Here is a 20,802-nt window from a genome sequence, read left to right as displayed (position 1 = left end):
TTGGTTAAAATGTAGAGTACAGGAAGGAGAGTCATGTGCATAACATTTATTAGAGATAACAATGTATCTGTTATGTGAAACTGTGTTTATAATTAATATGGAATTGATAAGCCCCCAAATGATTCTAAGGGACTGAAAATTTTTGGCTATGAAAAGAAATGTTCTTTTAGCCTCTCACACAAAGATTACTGTTACTAAGAGTCAGGTGGAATGTTGTGGAGAGGGTAATTTGTAGCTACTGGGCAACTGTCTTTCTAAGTGGTGCTTCTTCCTGTGAAGTCAGAGAGAGGAAGGGTACGTTAACTTTGATCTGGGAGGAATCCATGGGGAATCGGTTATATGAAAATATACAGGCATACTCCTGGATTACGGTAGAGTTTGGGATAATAAGATTAAATATGAGAACAAGTCGGTGATGATGGCTGTCCCCCATACCTGTAACTCTCTCTCTCTCTCTCTCTCTCTCTCTCTCTCTCTCTCCAATTGGCCTAATGACTTTCCTGACTTCCTTTAAGTTCCAACTAAAACTCCACCTGTTACACAAGGCCCTTCCCAACACATTTTAATTGTAGTGCCTTCCTTCCACTAATGATTTCCTATTTATCCTGTATGTAGCTTGCTTTATATGTATTTGGTTTTGTGTTTTCTCCCCCATTCGATTTGTAAGCTCCTTGAGGGCAGGGATTGTCTTTTGCCTCTTTTTGTATCCTGGTGTTTAGCACAGTGCCTGACACATAGTAAGTCCTTCATAAATGTTTATTAATTTTTGAGTAAGGTTGGCAGACTGTACATGTATGTTTAAGTCTAGAAAAGTAGGTTGGGGGCAAGTTATAAGGGGCTTTAAATGTCAAGCAGAGTTTATATTTGATCCTAGAGTTAATAGGGAGCCACTGGAGTTTATTGAATAGTGGGGTGACATAATCAAACATGAATTTTGGGACAATCATTTTGACCTCTGTGTGGAAAGTTTTTGGAGAAGGAAGAAACTTGAGGCAGAGAGACCAATAGAGGCAGCTGGTAGAACAACAGCTGGAGCACTGGGCTTAGAGTCAGAAAGACATGAGTTTAAATCCAATCCCAGACACTTACTATCTGTGTGACCCTGGGCAAGTCACTTAACTTCTGTCAGTCTTAGTTTCCTTATTGTAAAATAGGGGAGATAATAGCACCTACCCTGCAGAATTATTGTGAGGATCAAGTGAGATAATGTTCATTTGAAAGCACTTAGTATATAATAACACTTACTAGCTGTGTGACCCTGGGCAAGTCACTTAACCCCAATTGCCTCACTAAAAAAAATTAAATAAATAAAATAAAATAAAATAAAAGCATTTAGTATAGTGCCTGGCACATAGTATGTGCTATATAAAGGCCTAATTCCTTCCTCATTAGGATTGAAGTGATCCAAGTGAGAGGTGATGAGGGTACAGAGTAGAGTTGTAGCCATGTGAGTAAAAAGGAACAAGTATAAGATGTCTTGGCAAGATTCACCAATAAATGGTATATGGGGGTGGGAGGGAAGAGAATTAGAGGGTCAAGGATAATTCCAAGTTTTCAAAGGTATGTGACCAGAAGGATGATCCTACCTTCAACTGAAAAAGGGAAGTTTAAAAGAAGAATGGGATTTGGTGGGGGGAAGGGAAGAAGTTTAGTAGCTATTTTGTAATAGTGTGTATAGAATTGTATTTCTGGTCCAAATTGGATTATGTGTTATGATTTTTACTCCACATCTCCCTTCTTTCCAAATTCCCAGTCAAAATTTCTATGGAAGATCTGAGAGGGACAAGGGATCTGAGAGAGGCAGAGGACCAAAGGGATTTAAGTCCTGTCTTTGTATTGGGGTGTTTTTCTTTAAGGGGAAGGAGTCTCTCTTGGTACTTTCTCTCTACTGAACCTCTTTTCCCGGATTCAAGGGTAGCTTTAATAAACAACATGACATTTCTGTTCTCCAATCTAAACATACCCATTCCCTTCAGTCAATCTTCATGTGTCATGGAATCACTCAAGGCATTTCACCATCCTGGATGCCCTTTCTAAAATGTTGAAGGCAAAATTGGAACATAGTACCCTAGATGTGGTTTCACCAGGACAGAGGATAAGGATACTAAGAGTCAATAAGCTTGAGACTTTGCCCAAAGCTATATTCACTCTAAGTGGTAGACATCCCTCAATGTAGGTCTTTTGACTTTGATTCTGAGTGTCCTTTCTCTCATGGTATCACTCACCAAATATTTATTGAATAGCTACCACAAGTTCAGCAGTATGCTATGTATTTGAGGAAACGTTCCACCCCCCACACACACACACGCAAAAAAGATATTTACAGTGTATTTGGGAAGACAAAATAACATGGTGATTATCCAACAATTCAGAGTAAAACTGTGTCTGACTGTAAATATAATAAGTGTTCAGAGAGAAAAGATCAATATTGGTTGGAAATTGGCAGGGAAATTTTGAAAGGAATGGGACTTCTGTTGGGGGTTAAAGTGGGAAGAATTAGATGAGCAGATAGGCATTTCATATGGGGTTGTCCACATGAACAAAGACATGGAATCAGGAATAAAGGCAAGAAACATTGAGGAAATCTGCCTGACTGGAATAAAGATTGTATGTTGGAGTTTTATTTGATCCTCCCGACTCAGAACTCTGTGATGTAGGGAGCACAAGTAATATTATTATCATCCCTACAAAGCAGATGGGGAAACTGAAGCCAAAAGCAAACAAAAAGTCAAGTGTTTGTCCTCAGTAACACAAGGTGCATTTTTTCATTAATTCTAGCAGTTTCTTGGTTTGTCTTTCATAATCTAGCTTGATTAGAGGCACAACCATGCCCAAGGCTTGTAAATAGCTAGTAAGTGACTGAATCAAAGCCCTCTAGTGGTAGAGATGAAAAACAGACCCAAATCTGTGCTTGGAGTCAGTCTTTCCAAAATACCCAACTACTTCCCTGCTTTCCATGGTGGATAATAAAACTTATAAAATTGTATATGTGTTACCTGAAAGCAAGTTTATGAAGAAGCCTACTTAAGTAATTTACAGTAAGTAGGTTGCCAGATTGTTAGGATAAGTGATAAATGCACAGTCAGAGGCATCCTTACATGCAATTCAGGCAGCTGCCTAAGGGGTGGGATTCCGTGTGGATTTGGGGAAAGTCTTGTTGTCCCCTCCCCTCCAAGTGCAGCTCTTCCTTACTACCTGAAATTCTACTACTATCATTCCTGTAGTTTAGACATATTCCTAATAAAGGTAAAATACACTTGGGAGCAATGTTATTTAAAGTCTTATCATTAAACATTTCCATTTTGTTGTGAATTAGTCCTGGTCCTTTCCCAATACAGCATTGTTAAAGGGGATGGTGCCCCTCGGCCTTCTACTGCCTTGTTGCCCAAGTTAGTTTCCCTTGTTTAAGCACACCACCATTCTGAGAGGTAATTCCCTTTATGTTTTTGGTTAACTCAACTCCCAAAGATGACCCTTTTGGCAGAACATTTCATGGTTAGATTCGTGTGTCTTCTCTGAGGGATGTTTTCCTCCTCATTCACTTCCTTCCATCTGTATTCCTAAGAAACATCACCCTGACTAGAATAGCAATTACCAGTATCTACCACTGTGGATAAAGCTAGGTGGTATGGTAGGTAGAGCCCTGGGCTTGGAATCAGGAAGGCTCATCTTCCTGACTTCAAATCTGACCTCAGGTGCTTACTAGCTGTGTGACCCTGGATGAGTCAGTTAACCCTATTGGCCTCAGTTTCCTCATCTGTAAAATGGGGATAATAATAACCCCTACCTCCCAGGATTGTTCTGAGGACCAAATGAGATCATTACTGTAAAGTATGTAGCATAGTGTCTGGCACATTAGTAAAGACTATATAAATGTTAGCTATCATTATTATCATTACCATCCCTGTTCTTAAGGAGCTCACATTATACCTGGGGGGGGGGGGCGGTAACCACTGCTGCAAGGTTGATGGAAAAGCCCAGTAGTCCTCAAGGTGCAGCAGCTGGACAGAGGTAAAACCCAGCAATCCAAAGAGCGAGTAATCCTGTTTGACTAGACCGTAGAAGGAAAATGAAGGTGTCTTCTGTGTCTTGGGTAACTTGCAGCGTACTAAAGCTGGAAAGACTTTGGGGACAGCCCACGTGGGTAAGATGTCCCCCCTACTAGGATGTAAATTTCCTCAGGGCAGTTTTGTCTTTGTCTTCCCAGCACTTAGCATAGCCCAGCCTATGCTAAGTTTTATGAAAGTATTATTAAGTATTATTTTATTAAAGTATCATTAAGTATTATTAAATGTTTGATTGATTGAGGGTGGGTGTCAGAACATTTCTAAGTCCGACGAGGAACAGAAACAACAAAGTCTCCAAGCCATACAAAATAGGTTTATTGAGAGAAAGCCTCACAATAAAGCTGGTCATTTATGGGTTGGACCTGAAAGACACTGAGTTACAAAATCAATGGGTTTTTATACCGCTATAGAGCTTGAATGCTTCTATACCATACTAATTAAAAGTATCTAAAATTAAAGCATCTTCTTAAGAAATAGAGAAACTAAGGGGCAGCTAGGTGGCACAGTGGATAGAGCACCGGCCCTGGAGTCAGGAGGACCTGAGTTCAAATTCGGCCTCAAACACTTGACACTTACTAGCTGTGTGACCCTGGGCAAGTCACTTAACCCCAATTGCCTCACCAAAAAAAAAAAAAAAAGAAATAGAGAAACTGCCTATGTGACAAATGTCATCATTTTCCAATATTCTTATCAGTCTTCTTGTGGCAATAGGGTCATATTTATGCTGCATGACTTCTTCTAGTAGTCAAGTATATCACTAATAAGCTGCATGACCCCCTTTAGTCAAGCATAACACTCATGGTTTCTAAAATATAGTATTGCTGACTATTGTATCTTCTGATATTACTTAATGCTTGACAATGGAAAGTATCATCTGACATTATTAAGTAGTAAGAAGAGAGACTTAATCTACTAATACAATTAAAATAAGATATCTAAATATAATAAATCACAAAATTTTAGTTAATATGCTGATTATAATCATAATTAAATCATTTTAAACTATATTAAATCTCTTATAACTAAGGGGTGGGGAATATCTCACAAGGGTCATAGTAATGAAAAAAACACACATTGACGACTACAGACATTGTTTCCATTTATGAAAGGGTGTGGCTCAGATTCATTGACAGATTGTGATATTTTGACTACTCCTGATCTTGCTTGCTATTGAGGGAATGTTATGATTCTCTGCTGCTCTTGCTTTCTATTGAGAAAATGACATGATCATTCTTGCTTTTCCCTTTTACCGAGTAAACATTATGATTATTTCTGATTTTGCCTTCTATTGAATAAATGTCATGATTATTCTTGTTTGTTTGTTTGTTTTTGGTTTTGTTTTTGTTTTTGCAGGGCAATGGGGGTTAAGTGACTTGCCCAGGGTCACACAGCTAGTACGTGTCAAGTGTCTGAGGCCGATTTGAACTCAGGTACTCCTGAATCCAGGGCTGGTGCTTTATCCACTGCGCCACCTAGCGGCCCCCATGATTATTCTTTTAAAAAAAAACAACACATGCTCAGTCCTTTGGCAATGAATACAAAGGCCTTTGTGGGTAAGGATTTTCTTTTTTCAGCACTGCCAGAGGTACTGGATTGAACTCTGTCTAAGAGGTTGTTACCTTGGACTTTAGCAGCAAGAGTAGACTGGAGTCAGGGCCAGTTGGCCGATGGGCACTGCTAGGCCCATGTCTTTGACGAGCAGGATCCTCTACTGGGGCCAGATGGGAAATGGTGATAGTTCACCTTACTCTCTGGGTGCTTTGCCTCTTCTGATCACATGATGCTCACTAGATCCCTCGACGATGCTGTCATTTCACTCTTGGTCACAAAACCCTTGGCTGGATGAATCCCAGGCATTCCTACATTCCCTGTTCCTCCTTTTGGCACTTGGAGCCCTTCATACTCAGTTTCCCTTTCTGAGCCTATGTCACTATCCTCCCTTTGCCACCATGTCTGTTTCCACCAAATTTGTCTACTTACTATTCCCCAAATTTGACCTTCCATCTCCTTCCTCTGGGCCCTTTTCACCAATGGTCTCCCAAGCATGGAAAGAGGCATTTCCTACTATTTAACCCCCCTGCCCCCACACTGCTTAGAATCTGTGGCTCCCTTCATCTGCTCTTCTGGCTCTTTCCAGAAGCCTTTCCTGATGCCCCTAGTTGTTAAAACTCTTCAAATAACCATACTCGTACTTATTCATTTACTTGTTGTATCCTGTCAGATACAATACAGACTATAAGCTCTCAGAAGGCAGGAGCTACTTGTTTTTTGGTTTGTTTTTGTGTCCCTGTCACAGTACCTTGCATATTGTAGGTTCTTCATAAGTGACTGTTGAATTAAATTGGAGTTGTTTGCAGAGCAAATACCATTTTTATAGGTAACTGAATAACATAACCTTTGAATGAGTGCTATTTCTCCAGGGAGATAATCAGATGATGCTGGGTAAAGATTATTGGAAGCCAAAGGGCATTCAGGGCTGTGTTTTAAACTTACTCAGTTGGTAAATTGAATCCAGAAAGGTACCAAGAGACTGCAGAGCAGGGGTAAGTGTAAGCCTTTACCCACAGGGCCTCAAGAGGGGTTCAGCAATGCCTATGGGTGCCATTGGCAGGCCAAAGGCATAATAAGCAAAAGGAAAGAAATGGAAAGAAGAAGAAGAGAGAGATATGCAGAAGAAAAGGAAGCAAGAAAGAGGGGGACAAGGAAAGACAGTCAGATTTCAGATATGCAAACTTGGATACTAAGGTCAAACCTGATCAATCACAGAATGTTAACATTGGAAGGGACCTGGGTAACCATCCAGTTCAGGGATTTCCAAACTCCCTGTGGGGGCATTACACTTCACTTTGCTTCACCAGCAAACTTTTAGGAAAACAGCTACAATCAAATCTTTTTTTAAAATAGCTATTTTAAATGCAGGTTGTTCATCTTACCAAATAATAATAAGCTGAATTGTTCAAATTTCCAGACAAATATCTCAGACAAATTAAATTTATGCCTAATCACACAATAGTTTTATTTGATAAGAAGAATGTGATTGCTTCTGATCAATAAGGATTTTGGCTGTTGGGAACAACAGCAGAGATGATAGCTCACCTCATGAGGTACTTCAGAAGGTTCTGCTTACACAATGAAGAGGAAATGGTGCAAGCCAGCATTCTGACACTCTGTTCAGTTCAGAACACTATTTTTTTTTTAAATCAAAGAGCTTTACTTGTAAATGTCTTTGCAATTTTGTCAGAATATGGAACTGGTCTTTTTTTTAAATTTGGTAATGTGCCCCAAATGCCCATCACAACCACTAAAAGAACTGCTTTAAAGCAATGGCCACAAGGATGATTCTTCCATATTGGGTATTTGGTACTAGAACCTATGGATGTGTCTCTTTCATCTCCCAACTATGACAATCATCCATAATAGACACTAGCACAGAAAACTGTATATATGCCTAAATCCCTAGTGTTATCATAGAGATGACTCTGGCTTCCACATGCTATTCCGGCCAAGCTCTATGTTCCTCCAAGATGGAAAAGCTTCCAGCAGGGCTTTAGGACTACATCATCCCAGAACCATCCCAGAACCATCCCAGCCAAGCTCCAGGAGATTATCAATAGCCAGAAGAACCGAGACATGCTGAACTTGGGGGAAACAATAACTCTCAAAGACCATCAATCACATTGTAGAAATATTGCTTTCTGTGTGGGTAAAGGAAATCCCTCTATCAACAGAGTCACAGGTCATTGAAGAAAGTTTGGGGTTCTTTTGGAGAGGGAATGAGTTGTTTAATTTGTGAGAAACTCTTTTTTTTGGCAGGGCAATGAGGATTAAGTGACTTGCCCAGGGTCACACAGCTGGTCAGTGTCAAGTGTCTGAGGTTAGATTTGAACTCAACTCCTCCTGAATCCAGGGCTGGTGCTTTGTCCATTGCACCACCTAACTGCCTCTTGTGAGAAACTCTTGATTGGAAACTCCTTCACAGATCCATCTATAATTTTTAAGTATTAAGGGCATTGAGTGATTTGTCCCTGGAAGGACTTGGTCTCAGAGCTTCCTAGTGCCAAGGCTGGTGCTCAATTGATCAATCAGAAATCATTTATTAAGTACTTACTATTGGGGCAGCTAGGAGGTGCAGTGGATAAAGCACCAGGCCTGGAGTCAGAAAGACCTGAGTTCAGATCCAGCCTCCAGATACTTACTAGCTCTGTGATCCTGGGCAAATCCCCTAACTCCTATTTGCCTCCATTCCTCATCTGTAAAAGGGGGGCACACTGGAGAAGGACATGGCAAACCACTCCATTATCTTTGCCAAGAAAACTCCATGGACTTTGTCCATGAGGTCACATAGAGCAGGCACCACTAAACAACAACAATAATGATGTACTAAGCACTGGAACTACAAAGAAAAAGGGAAAACGGGTCTGCCTACCCTACCTTGAAGGAGTATACTCTTCTAATGAAGACAACAACATGTACATATAAGGTATATGCAGGATACATATGAAGTAGCTCCAAAGTAAACCTAGAGGGGAGGGCATCCGCACCTGGGTGGACCCAGAAAGGCCTCCTGCAAAAAGGGTCTTAGGAGCCGAGTCTTGGAGGAAGCCAGAGATTCTAAGAGGCAGGAGGAGGGAGAGCATTCTAGGCATGGGGAGTGGCCAGTGCTAAGGAACAGAGACAGCAGATGGAGGATCATGTGTGAGGAACAGTGGGTAGCTCAGTGTGGCTAGATCACAGAGGGCACACGCAGGAGTCCTGTATAAGGATAACAGTAAAGATGGGAAGGGGCCAGGGAGTGAATCACTTTAAAGGCCAAATCTCCAGGCAACTGAGAGCCCCTGACATTTGTAGATTCAAAGAAATCACTTTGGCATTTACTAGAGCGGGGAGAGGCTTGAGGCAGGGAGACCAACTAAAAAACTGTTAAAATAGTCCAAGGTGAGAGGCAATGAAGGCCTGAACTCCATGGTGGCTATTCGAGTGGAGAGACATTGTGAGAGGCAGAAACCACAAGTTAGCATCTCTTTGGATATCCAAAACACCCAACTGCCTCCCAACTCGAGAGGCAACATGGTCTGGCAAATGGAGTACTGGACTTAGGATTAGGAAGCTCTGGCTTTGAATGAGCCCCAGTATGCCCCAGACCCATGTGAGCTTGGCAAGGATCTGAGCCTGAGTTCTCTCATCTACAAAAATCCATAGTATTTATGTCACAAAGTTGTCTGTAAAAATCAAATGAGATAATGTATTTAAGAAGTTTTTCAGTCCTTCAAAGGTCTCTATACAAAATTCTCTCTCTCCCTCTCTCTTTCTCTCTCTCTCTCTCTCTCTCTCTCTCTCTCTCTGTCTCTCTCTGTCTCTCTGTCTCTCTCTTTCTCTCTCTTTCTCTCTGTCTCTCTCTCCCTCTCTCTCTGTCTCTCTCTGTCTCTCTGTCTCTCTGTCTCTCTCTCTCTCTGTCTCTCTGTCTCTCTGTCTCTCTCTGTCTCTCTCCCTCTCTCTTTCTCTCTCTCTCTCTCTCTCTCTCTCTCTCTCTCTCTCTCTCTCTCTCTCTCTCTCTCTCTCTCTCTCTCATAATCTAACATTGTTACAAGAGGACCCAAATTATTTAACAGGCAGCCTGCTGAACCACACTGACAGTCAGCTGGTTGGCCATACCATGTAAGGACCAATTGAAGGAACCACAGATGTTTATCTTGAAGAAGAGAACACTCAGGAGTAATTGAGAGCTGTCTCCAGGCATCAGAAAGGTTGTCATTTGGGTGAGGAAGTATACTTGTTCTATTTAGGCTCAGGGAATGAAGCCACGAGCAAGGGCTAGAAGTCTCAAGGAGGCAAATTTAGACCTCTGTGTGTGTGTGTGTGTGTGTGTGTGTGTGTGTGTGTGTGTGTGTGTGTGTAACGGAACTATCTGTGAAAATTTATTTCGATTTGTGGACCCTACCTTTAGGCTGAGATTAGAAAGCCTTAGGCCCTCAGGGTCTCTTCTGTATGAGAGGTGCTGGTGCCCCTCACCCTCTGCTTCAGCTGAGCCAAAAAGTCCCATGGGCTATACAAGACCCCAGGTCAGACAGCTGGGGGAAAAAAGCCCCCAGCTCCCTCTGACCTGAGTGGAGCTATCCAAGAGATCCCAGACTTGTCCAGGCCAGGCTCTGGCATAGCCTGGCCCCGGAGTTGAGAGGACCTGAGTTCAAATCTCACCTAAAATACTTACTAGCTGTATGACCCAGGACAAGTCACTTAACCCCAATTGCCCTAAAACATTCAGGGCGATCTCCAGTTGTCCTGATATAGATATTGCCACTGGATCCTCAATCACTTCAATTCAGTGCAAATCATCACATTACCCAGTTGTCATGGTCCTCATTTAAGGACAACATTAGGCACTCCCAACACAAACAACAGTCGATTTTAGTATTCATCTGCCATGACTACTTTTACCGTTTGAGAAACACTGATCTAATCCAACCCCTTTATTTTACAGATGAGGAAACAGCTGAGAGGATTAAGTGATTTCACTAACTGGCTTTTGCCTAAATTGTATAATTTCAAAGGCCCCAAGAAGGCTCCCTTGCCATTTCCCTGCTTACCGGCTAATATCTGAAATCCCCTTAAATAGAGATAAAGCTTTTTTTCTCCATAATTGGGGGGGGGGGGAAGGGTTAAATGCAAATACTCCTAGAGCAGCTGCCAAACTTGCCACAGGAAGGTGTGAAAAACAACAATTTTCATTTTTTTTTCCTTGAAGGAAGATGCATAAGAGAGGAAGGAGGGGCTGTGGCAAGGACATTGAGTGCCTAAAAGGGAAAGGAGAGGACAAGAGGCAGAGAGAACAAAAGATACAGAAAAGTGAAGCTAAGGGAGAAGTGGGGCGCAGTAAAAGTTGTGCAGAATTTGGAGACAGAGGTTCTGGGTTCAAATTACAGTTCTGCTTCTGTCTGTGAGACTTTGGACAGTTCCCTTACCCTTAGCCTCTCTGGGCCTCATTTGTAAAATAAGGGGGTCCAACTAGATAGCCTCCAAGATCCCTTCCAGTTCCATATCTATAATCCTATGGCTCTTCTCTTCCTCAGACTTTTGCTTAAGACCACCCTGGGAGAGGACCCTTCTGTGTGTTCACTGACAAATTTAGAGGGGCTGGGATTCTCTTCAGATTCAACATCTGCAATATATCTAGAACCTTCTCCCCTTTGGCAGTGTGCCCACCCCTACTACCCTGGCATCAGCCCTCATCATCATCACTCACTTGACTCACTACCGCAGCCTCCTAACAAGGCTTCCTGGCCTAGTCCTGTAGCTATCCTTTCCGTTACGAACGGGTCTGATCAGTTCAATGCCCTCTGATGCCTGCTTATTGAATGAATCCAAGGGGGCAGCTAAGTGGCACAATGGATAGAGCACCAGCCATGGAGTCAGGAGGATCTGAGTTCAAATCTGACCGTAGACACTTGACACTTACTAGCTGTGTGACCCTGGGCAAGTCACTTAACCACAATTGGCTGGGGGGGGGGGAGACTAAACAGAATTGGTCTACAGAATGGGGGCAGACAAATAGAGGAGAAAACTTCTCTAATTGAATGAATCCAAGGCTGTCCAGATAATCAAGCCTCTCTAAACCCTTCTACCTGCCTACCTCTCCAGCCTTTCCTCACCTTCTCTTGCAGAATCCTGAGATGCAGCAGGTTCCACATCCACAGGAATCACTTCCCTTCCTTCTTTGCCTTTGTCCACATTTGCTTCTCCCTATGCTTCAGATTGTCCTCCCACTCCCTACCCCTTACCAACTTGGCAGGCTGGCATGTGAACAGAGCCACTCTCCGAGTGGGGAATACTTGGGTGAAGTCATGCCTCTACACATACCCACCAGCTTGATGACTGGGCACGGGCAAGTCACCAAAGGGCTCAGCACTCAGAGCATTCTCAAGAGCAGACACAGAGGCAGTTTCCTCCCCAGATGTTCCTTCCACCACTGTAATCATAGGTCCAAAGCCAAACCAAAAACATGTTTTTCACTGTTTCGGACTTTTTTTCCCCTCTAGCAGCAAACATTTTGTCCTCAGCCTGGACTGAAGAAGTGGGAGGTGCAATAGGGAGGTGGGGCAGAACAGCTCCTCCCCAGCCTTTTTCTAGTGTTGGCAGTGGGGCTGTGTCCTTTCTTGTCAACACCAGAAAGTACAAGAGGAGGAGAACACAGCCCAGACACCAGAAGAGGACAGGTCTAGAAAGGAGGTGGGTTCAGGGACTTTCTGGGCCCCACAATCCAGCTGCTGTCATCTGCAGCAGAAAAGACCTGCAGACTAAAGAGGGCCTCTCAGATCTGCTGCCCTGCTCAGCATCTCATAGTGGGTAAACAGGGAGAGTGCAGCATCTGACCAGCTGCTGAGCAGGCTCTGAGAGTTTTTGTGCACCAGGTAGGTGGGGGGTCGGGGTTCTAGATAGACTGCCTCCCGCTCTGAGATGTTCTGACTCTGCCCGGTGGGTCCCCTCACACAGCCGGTCCCATGGGGTCAGGGATTCATTCCTCCCCTTCTGATCTCTCTGACAGGTGGAATTCCCTTTCCCCAGCCAATCTCTCCAGAGAAAATGACCAAGAAGAGAATTGCCGTGATTGGAGCAGGTGTGAGTGGGCTCAGCTCGATCAAATGTTGCCTGGAAGAAGGTCTAGAACCAGTCTGCTTCGAGAGGACTGATGACATTGGAGGGCTCTGGAGGTTTCAGGTAAACTGTCCCGTTTCCCTTTATCTGGGCACTGTGACTTAGAGAATCATTTTGCCCAGAGCAAATTGCCTAATTCCCAGCCATGAACTCAGATGGATGGGCAGAGGAGATCCCTTGATAGAAGCTCTTCCCAAAACATTTCAAGGCCCTTTGATGGGTGCAGGAACGCATGGGTTCAGTTGACCACAGCTTGACTCAGCTAGTTAGTTGACTCAGCTTGCACTCCATGCTTAGGAGACAATGGCAGTGATTAGGCAGCTGGAGAAGCTACCCCATGTCTCTAGGGGTCCTGCCTCAGTTTTTCTCGGGTGAAATAATTAAGAGCACATTTGTAGGCTTAATAAATGCTTGCTGGCTGGATGACTGACTGACAGATAGACAGGCTCTGGGAAATCTGCCTCTTTTTGAAGAGCACATTTGTAAAGCTTGAGGTTTCCAGCTGAAGAGTGTCCTGAGGCAAAAATTTCCCACCCCAGGAGAAAAGAAAGTCTGTGGTGGTTATTCTTTCCTCCTGATGATCTGCTTGAAGGAGAAACAGACCTCACTTGTATTCATCCACATGGAGGCCTCTGGCTGGAGGGCTCTGTTTTTCTTTTCCATTCTACCCTTATTTGAACCTTCATCCTCTCAGATGTTTGCATCTCTTTCATATACTGACTTTACTTACTCTGTCTCCCTTTGCTCTCTTCTCTCTTGACTTTCTGTCCACAGGTGGGATCCCCATGCCTCTGTCTAAAATGTCATTATGGTCCTGGCTGTAGGTTCACCAGTAGAGCAGTTAGGTGATGCAGTGGATGGAGCACCAAGCCTGGAGTCAGGAAAATCTGAGTTGAAATCCAACTTCAGACACTTACTAGCTGTGTGACCCTGGGCAAGTCACTCAACCCCCATTTGCCTCGGTTCCTTATCTGTAAAATGGGGACACACTGGGAGAACAAAACAGCAAACCATTCCAGAATCTTTGCCAAGAAAAACTCGCATGGACGAAGTCCATGGTATCAGTAGAGCTGGACGTGACTGAACAATAATAACAAAGATAAGAGATTGTTAAACCCAGTAGCAGTAACCCCTTTTCTGCCTCAGGCCTCTGACTTGATGGCATCTCACCCCCAAACTCTCATGTAAAGTACTTGGCCAGCAGCACAGAGTTAAACATCATTTAGGAGTGAATAAGATATTTGAAATGACTTATTATTTGAAACTTATTATCTGAAATGGGATCTTAGTACATCACAGGTGATGTTTTGTACCCATTTACAAGAAAGTAGCTGTCTCATCCATATTGTATGGTGACTAGTCCAATGGGTCTGATAGTGGCCCTAAAGGAAATATGAAAGGACATGACTATTGTCCTACACGTGGTCCTCCAACCATACAGATGTGGGCTGGCACAAAGCCTGAGAAGTTTTTTTTTTTGTTTTTTATTATTTTTGTGGGGCAATGAGGGTTAAGTGACTTTCCCAGGGTCACACAGCTAGTAAGTGTCAAGTGTCTGAGGCTGCATTTGAACTCAGGCCTTCCTGAATCCAGGGCTGGGGCTTTATCCACTGCGCCACCTAGCTGCCCCCAAAGCCTGAGAAATTTTTAACAGACAGTCCTAATTCTGTAGCCTGACTCTGAGCCTAAAAGATTGTGTGGTGGCTACACTTTACATAATAAAGGCAACATTGTCTGTTCCTTGAGAGGGGAGGTCTTTCACCTTGTAGTTAATGTTTGACCCTCTTCTTGCTTGGATTTGTGTAACCAATCCAGAGAACCCTCTTTGAATCTTGGTTTTGGCATTGCTCCTGGTTGGGGTTCTTTTGTAGAGCCCTTTGAAATGGATTTTAGGGACCCAGAGTCCCCAAGTGGGAATGATAAGCACTCCCTAACCTAACGGAAATCTATCTTACTTGCCTGAGGAAGTGGGGTCAAATATTAAAAAATGGGTCTGTGGCCACAGTTGTTGGCGTGTTTCTTCCAAAGATGAAACTCATAAGCACAAAATCACAGAATTGGGGAAAGGATTACAATGGCCATCCAGCCCAACCTGCAGAGGACTGGGATCTCCACTCTAACATAACTGATAAGTTGTCATTCAGTCTCTGCTTTAGGGATTTTTGATCTGGCATCTATGAACTTTTTTTTTAAATACTTTTAATAACTGCCTTTTAATAAATTGGTTTCCCTTGTAATCCTAGGTATTCTATTGTATACATTTAAAAACATTATTCTGCGAAGGGGTCCATAGTCTTCAGTAAACTGCCAAAGGAGTGCAGAAAAGATTAAGAACTTCAGATTTGATTGAAGACTTTGGTTTTGGGTTTTGTGGGTCAGTAAGGGTTAAGTGACTTGCCCAGGGTCACACAGGTAGTAATCAAGTGTCTGAGGCTGAATCTGAACTCAGGTCCTCCTGAATCCAGGGCTGGTGCGATGGTCCACTGCATCACCTAGCTTTCCATGATTGAAGACTTCTAAGGAAAAGGAACCCACTACCACCCAGGGCAAACTAGTCCTTTTGGAGAGCTCTAATTGTTTAAAAATTCTTCCTAACATCAAGCCTAAATTGGCCCCTTTCCAACTTCTACCCATGCTCATGGTTCTGTCCTCTAGAACCAAAAAGGGCAAGTCTAATCCTTCTAACTCATCCAGGCCTGCCCTTCCTGTGTGACACTCATGTCCTTGCACTTCCCGACCAATGTGCTGGAGGCTTCCTCTCTTCCTCTTGATACTACAAGGATGTAACCATTGGCTATCCCTGGCAGTCCCTACGTGACTGGCCCTTCTTCCTTTTTGATTCCATATTTCTTGGATGACATCTTTTACCCCAGTCCTACTTCATGGGTCCTTATCTGTTATGTTACAGCTCTCTCATACCCATGATATGCGTTTCCATTGCCTTCCGAGTGAATACCTGCAGGCTCTGATCCCTAGAACTGATTGGTCTTTGTTTTAAAATGAAGCCCCAGGGACTGAGATTCTGGGAGATGACAAGCCTTCTTGGCCTTACAGAGAGAGTGTGACACTTTGCCCTAGGGTGATGATAGGGTTATTCTCTCAAATAGCTCAAGCATAGCCTTTGGTTGGTAAGATTAGAGAAATGGGAGCTCCCTCTCCTACCAGGAAGAAAAGGTAGGAATCTAGCTGAAGCCCAGTAGAAGGCAGCAGAGAGACAAAGAATCAACAAAGACATGGTGGGCATGACCCTCACAGCCCTGCAGTGCTGGAGGCATCCATGGGCCTGACCACACATGCTCCCTCCATGGGCACTCCTCTCCTGTGATCCCTAGGTGTACACGTGGTGAACCTTATAACTGCGCTTCTTCATGTCTCCTCTCGTGTCTTCCTTTCATCTCTGTAGACTCCTATCTCTTTAATCCACAAATATTTATAGAAGATGACAAAAATATTTAAAGCTCTCTAGTCAAGGAGAAATTTAGCTTGATACCACTGGTTGGTTCAACAATAACATTACCTTCACCAAGTCAGTTTGAAGATGCTTACAGATTTAAACTTTAACTCAGAGTTCCATTGTTCAACTTTGACCATGCAAATGAAAAGTTCCTTGATTCTTTGAGGTTGAGCAGAACCTCACTGTACACTGTGGTCTCTCTCCCCTGACAATCTCTTGACACAGGAAGCTGGCTCAAACCCATAGCACTCAAGAGGAAAGGTTGGTATTACAAGCCAGATTTCTGCACCAGGACCGAGTCAACTTGGATTCACCAACCCCTTCAATTTCTTTACCTTTCCCCCATCCCACCTCTTGAATGAAGATTCAAAATGTTTCCTTGCTCTTTTCCTCAGGGAAATCTTCATATCTTTTCTCCTGCTCTATATAAAAGATTCTTCCTACATGTCTCAGGGTAAAGAAAATGTCTATTATCCTACACTTTAAAGTTTTCATTAGTGTCCATAAACATTTCTTAAGCAACTGCTGTTTGCCAGACTCTGTGCTAAGTGCCAGGGATGCAGAGCAAGGCATGAGATGGTTCCTGCCCTAAAGGAGCTTACAGTCTAATGGGAGAGAAAACATAAAAGGGGAAGGTAGGGCATGAGGAGGTAAGAGTTTCAGAGTCAATTTCATCTTTCAGAATGATGAGTTTCTGGAGATTACAAAGTCCAGGAAAACAGGAAGATGGGAAATGATGAGATGAATTCCCAGAGAGCCCTCCCTCTCTGGTGGAGGATCAGGGAGGAGCTTTCTACTGTCCACCCTCCACCCTCTCCAATCAGAGGGAGGGAGGGGCCCTAAGGAAAGGGGTGGTGATGGCATGTGAGTTTCAGAGTTTATTTTATCTTACAGAATGACAAATTTATGGAGATCATGAAGTCTAGGAAAGCAGCCAGGTGGGAAATGATAGAAGACCATTTACTAATGATCTAGCTTTTTCTGGAACATACCAGATCCATCTGCTTGACAGACACAATTATAGCAGCTAGGTCCTCCAGCATTATCTAAACCCAACTCTCCAGCTGTATAATTCCTCTATAGCAAAGCTTCTTAAATTGTGGGTCGGGACCCCATATGGGATCGTGTAACTGAATATGGGGGTGATGAAAAATTTGGCAACAGTAAAAGGTTATGTATATCTACTTTATATATCTATATACCCAAGGTCATGTAAAAATTTCTCGAACAAAAAGGGGTAGGGTCTAAAGAGGAAAAAATTTAAGAAGCCCTGCTCTATAGTATTATTTGTGCCTGACCTGTGGTAGAGCCTTCTGAGCTAATATTGGTCGGACACACCATACTATGGCCCCAAGATAGTGAGGTCATTTGGGTTATCTTCAAGAACAAAGGACAACAGCCAACCAAACAAGTAGAACTAGGAGAAGAAGGAAGAGAAAGAGGAAGGAGTAAGAGGAGGAAAAAAAATCTAACCCTTTATGATTTGCAAAGAACTTTACATATGATAACTCATTTGACTTTCACAGAAACCCTGTGAGATTAGTGCTATTGTATCCCCTTTACAGAAAAGGAAACTGAGGCCAAGAAAGGCTAAGAGATTTGTGTAGGGTCACAGCACTAGTAAGTGTCTGAAACAAGATTTTAACTCAGGTCTTCCTGACTCCAGGTCCTGCACTCTCTACTGGGCTATCTAGCTTCCCCAGTGCTATAACTTTTTCATCTGGAAAACAACTTCAGGTAAAAAAATATTGCCCCTGACCAAGTAAACACCTAGCTTCCTTTTCCTGGTCACCCTCCCTCTCTCCCCTCCCCGAAGCATCCATATATGCACAGGAGATACTTCTCAGCTTCCTTTTCTTCACTTGCAGAGATTCCTTAGAGAGGGACACCAAGAGCACACTGCTGGCCCATGCCTCTCTCTCCTGATTAGCTACAACTTCCTACAAATACCTGAGTTTCCTAGAGGGGAAACTCTTTTAACAACTAATAGAAACAAACAAGCTTGAGGGATTGGCAGGAGAGAGCATACTCTGAGGGCAGGTATCACAGATAAAGAAAAAGGGGGAATAGTGGAGGAAACAGGATGAGCAGGCAATCCCAGCATAGTGCTCTTATCTGGGACTCTGGAGAGGGTGGGAAAGGCAAGAGCTTTTCAAAACTTATGTTAGTAATATCAGCAACTTAGGAACTGTTTTATGAGGGTGTGGATGCACATTTCTGTATAAGCTCAGAATGGAGTCTTTTATGCAGTCCTTGTGGGCACAATGGAAAGATGTGGGTTAAATGATAGTATTGGGAGGGGGCAGCTAGATGGCGCAGTGGATAGAGCACCAGCCCTGGAGTCAGGAGGACCTGAGTTCAAATCTGGCCTCAGACACTTGACACTTACTAGCTGTGTGACCCTGGGCAAGTCACTTAACCCCAATTGCCTCACCAAATAAATGAATGAATGAATGATAGTACAGTTGGGTAGATTGAGAACTCTGAATGACTGGACCAAAAACACAATCATTGGTGGATTGATCTCTTCTTGGAGTGAAGTATCTATTATAAAGTCCCCAGAAGCTACCCTTGACCCTGTGCTGTTCAAAACTGTTTGTTAGAGGCAGAGACAGCCTAGAGACTATGCCATCATCCAGTTTAAAGCTGAGAAATAAAACTAATGTTTTTGGACGGCAAAGTCAGGATACAGAAAAATAGACTAGATTGATGGGGTGAATCATGTAAGATGATGTTTAGAAGAGAAAAATGTACAATCCTCCCATGAGGTTCAAAAAATCAGCCTCACAAATAAAAGGAGGGAGCCACGAGCAAGCAGAAATTTGTGTAAAAAAAGATTGGGGAAGAGTCAGGGTTTAATGAACTTTGAGGTCAATCAGAGTCATTAGTGTGACCTGGAAGCTAAAAAAACCAATTCAGTTTTAGGTTGGCATCGAGAGACGTGGTAGTCAAAATAAGGGAGGCGATAGTACTTTATCTCGATTGGACCATATTGTGTTCAATTCTACAGTGATTTGATTTCAACTTGTCATCCATTAATAGAGAATATGCAGTAAAGTAAATGTTTGAATGAATAAGCAAATAAATAAGTAGACAGGATAAGACAAGGAGTAAGAAAGAGTGATAAACTTGAAGTCTGGAAACCTGGTTTTGATTCCTTTCTTAGAAACTTTCCACCTGTATACCCATGGATAAACCACAGCCTCTCAGAAGCTCCCAGTTTCCTCATCTGCAAAAATGGGGATAATAATTTCACTATCTTCACTATCACTACCTTTCAGAGTCATGGAGAAAGTATCTTCAAATCTTTTTTTAAAATTTTTGTGGGGCAATGAGGGTTAAGTGACTTGCCCAGGGTCACACAGCTGGTAAGTGTCAAGTGTCTTAGGCCAGATTTAAACTCAGGTCCTCCTGAATCCAGGGCTGGTGCTTTATCCACTGCGCCACCTAGCTGCCCCAAGTATCTTCAAATCTTAAGGAATAATATGAATGTCGGTTACTACAGTGGCTCTCTGAACTCATGTATGCAGCAATCCATCCATGTCTGCGTATCTCATACAAATCTCATCCAAGTCCTCCCATAAATCCCAATATGCCAGAGGCTTTCCTCATCATCTTGGCGTTGCATGCTTACCAGTGAAAAATATGAGCTCTCCATATGTTATCCCTTACTCCCATTACATCAGTGACTTGGTCCATTATTCTTTCCAATCCTACATTTTTCTGATTGCATACTTTATAAAACTTCATAATTATTTATCTGTTATGTGTTGTTTCCTGCTCATCTCCACTGTGCAAACCTGCATTGCCTTTGTAGTTTTCAACTTCAGATCCCAGGTGTTGTGAATGAGATTTTCCCTATCCCTTAGTTATAAGAGATTCACCATAGTTATAAGTGATTGGATTAAGAAAATAATCAATATATTAACTAAAAATTGTCATTTATTATATTTAGATTAAACAAGGTCAAAAGGTTAAGTCTTTTCTCATATTTCCTAATTTTCCAATGTCAAGCATTAGGTAATATCACAAGATCTAGTAGTCAGCAATGCTATATTTTAATAATCACAAGTGACATACTTTTCTATAAATAATTCATGTTGCTGACCAGTGTCCTAACAATGATCCACCCTATTGTTATCATGATGCTGTCATTTATAGTCATTTAGGTAGTTCCTCATATTTCCTAAGAATATGTTTTAATTTTAGAAGCACAACTAATGACATAATGCTGTACAAGTGTAAATTTTGGAAGGGTATATAAACCCATGGATTGTGTAATTCTGGGTCTTTCAGGCCCAATGCCTGGATGACCGGCTTTATAGGGAGACTAAACTCTCTCAATAAACCTATTGGCTTTGTTGGGGAACTAACCCTCTCTCAATAAACCTATTTGCTTCAGCCTGGAAACTTTGTTGGTTTTGTTCTTCCATCGGACTTAAAAATTTTCCCGACAGTGTCTCTAGTTTTCTATGACTCTCAGCTAGAGAAAATATTGGTGTTTAAAGGGAATGGCTTGAAGTCAAAAAAATTATGCAATTTCCCAAAGGCAATCTATACTACTTCTCTCTGCCTATTCTATTCTGAGCCCAGCTCATTATGCTTTTGCAATACCTATCTAAAATATGGATA

At 42.6% G+C, this 20,802-nt stretch overlaps 1 protein-coding gene across 5 annotated transcripts in view; it reads left to right on the top strand.

Annotated features, from left to right (window-relative positions):
• Nucleotides 1-20,802, top strand: part of FMO5 (flavin containing dimethylaniline monoxygenase 5) — a 73,928-nt gene that overhangs the window by 32,003 nt on the left and 21,123 nt on the right. Inside the window, exons 1-2 of one of the 5 annotated variants that reach the window (XM_043962571.1) lie at nucleotides 12,167-12,290; nucleotides 12,627-12,779. In XM_043962571.1, the coding sequence (XP_043818506.1) occupies nucleotides 12,645-12,779 (135 nt within the window). In that variant the 5' untranslated portion in view covers nucleotides 12,167-12,290; nucleotides 12,627-12,644. Of the gene's footprint in view, nucleotides 1-12,166; nucleotides 12,473-12,606; nucleotides 12,780-20,802 lie in introns of those variants that run through there. The other 4 variants (XM_043962568.1, XM_043962569.1, XM_043962567.1 and 1 more) reach the window with 4 other exon arrangements.

The sequence above is a fragment of the Dromiciops gliroides genome, chromosome 4 (genome assembly GCF_019393635.1).
Source record: "Dromiciops gliroides isolate mDroGli1 chromosome 4, mDroGli1.pri, whole genome shotgun sequence".
In the NCBI taxonomy this organism is placed as follows: domain Eukaryota; kingdom Metazoa; phylum Chordata; class Mammalia; order Microbiotheria; family Microbiotheriidae; genus Dromiciops; species Dromiciops gliroides.
This window is presented reverse-complemented; position numbering and strand designations above follow the sequence as displayed.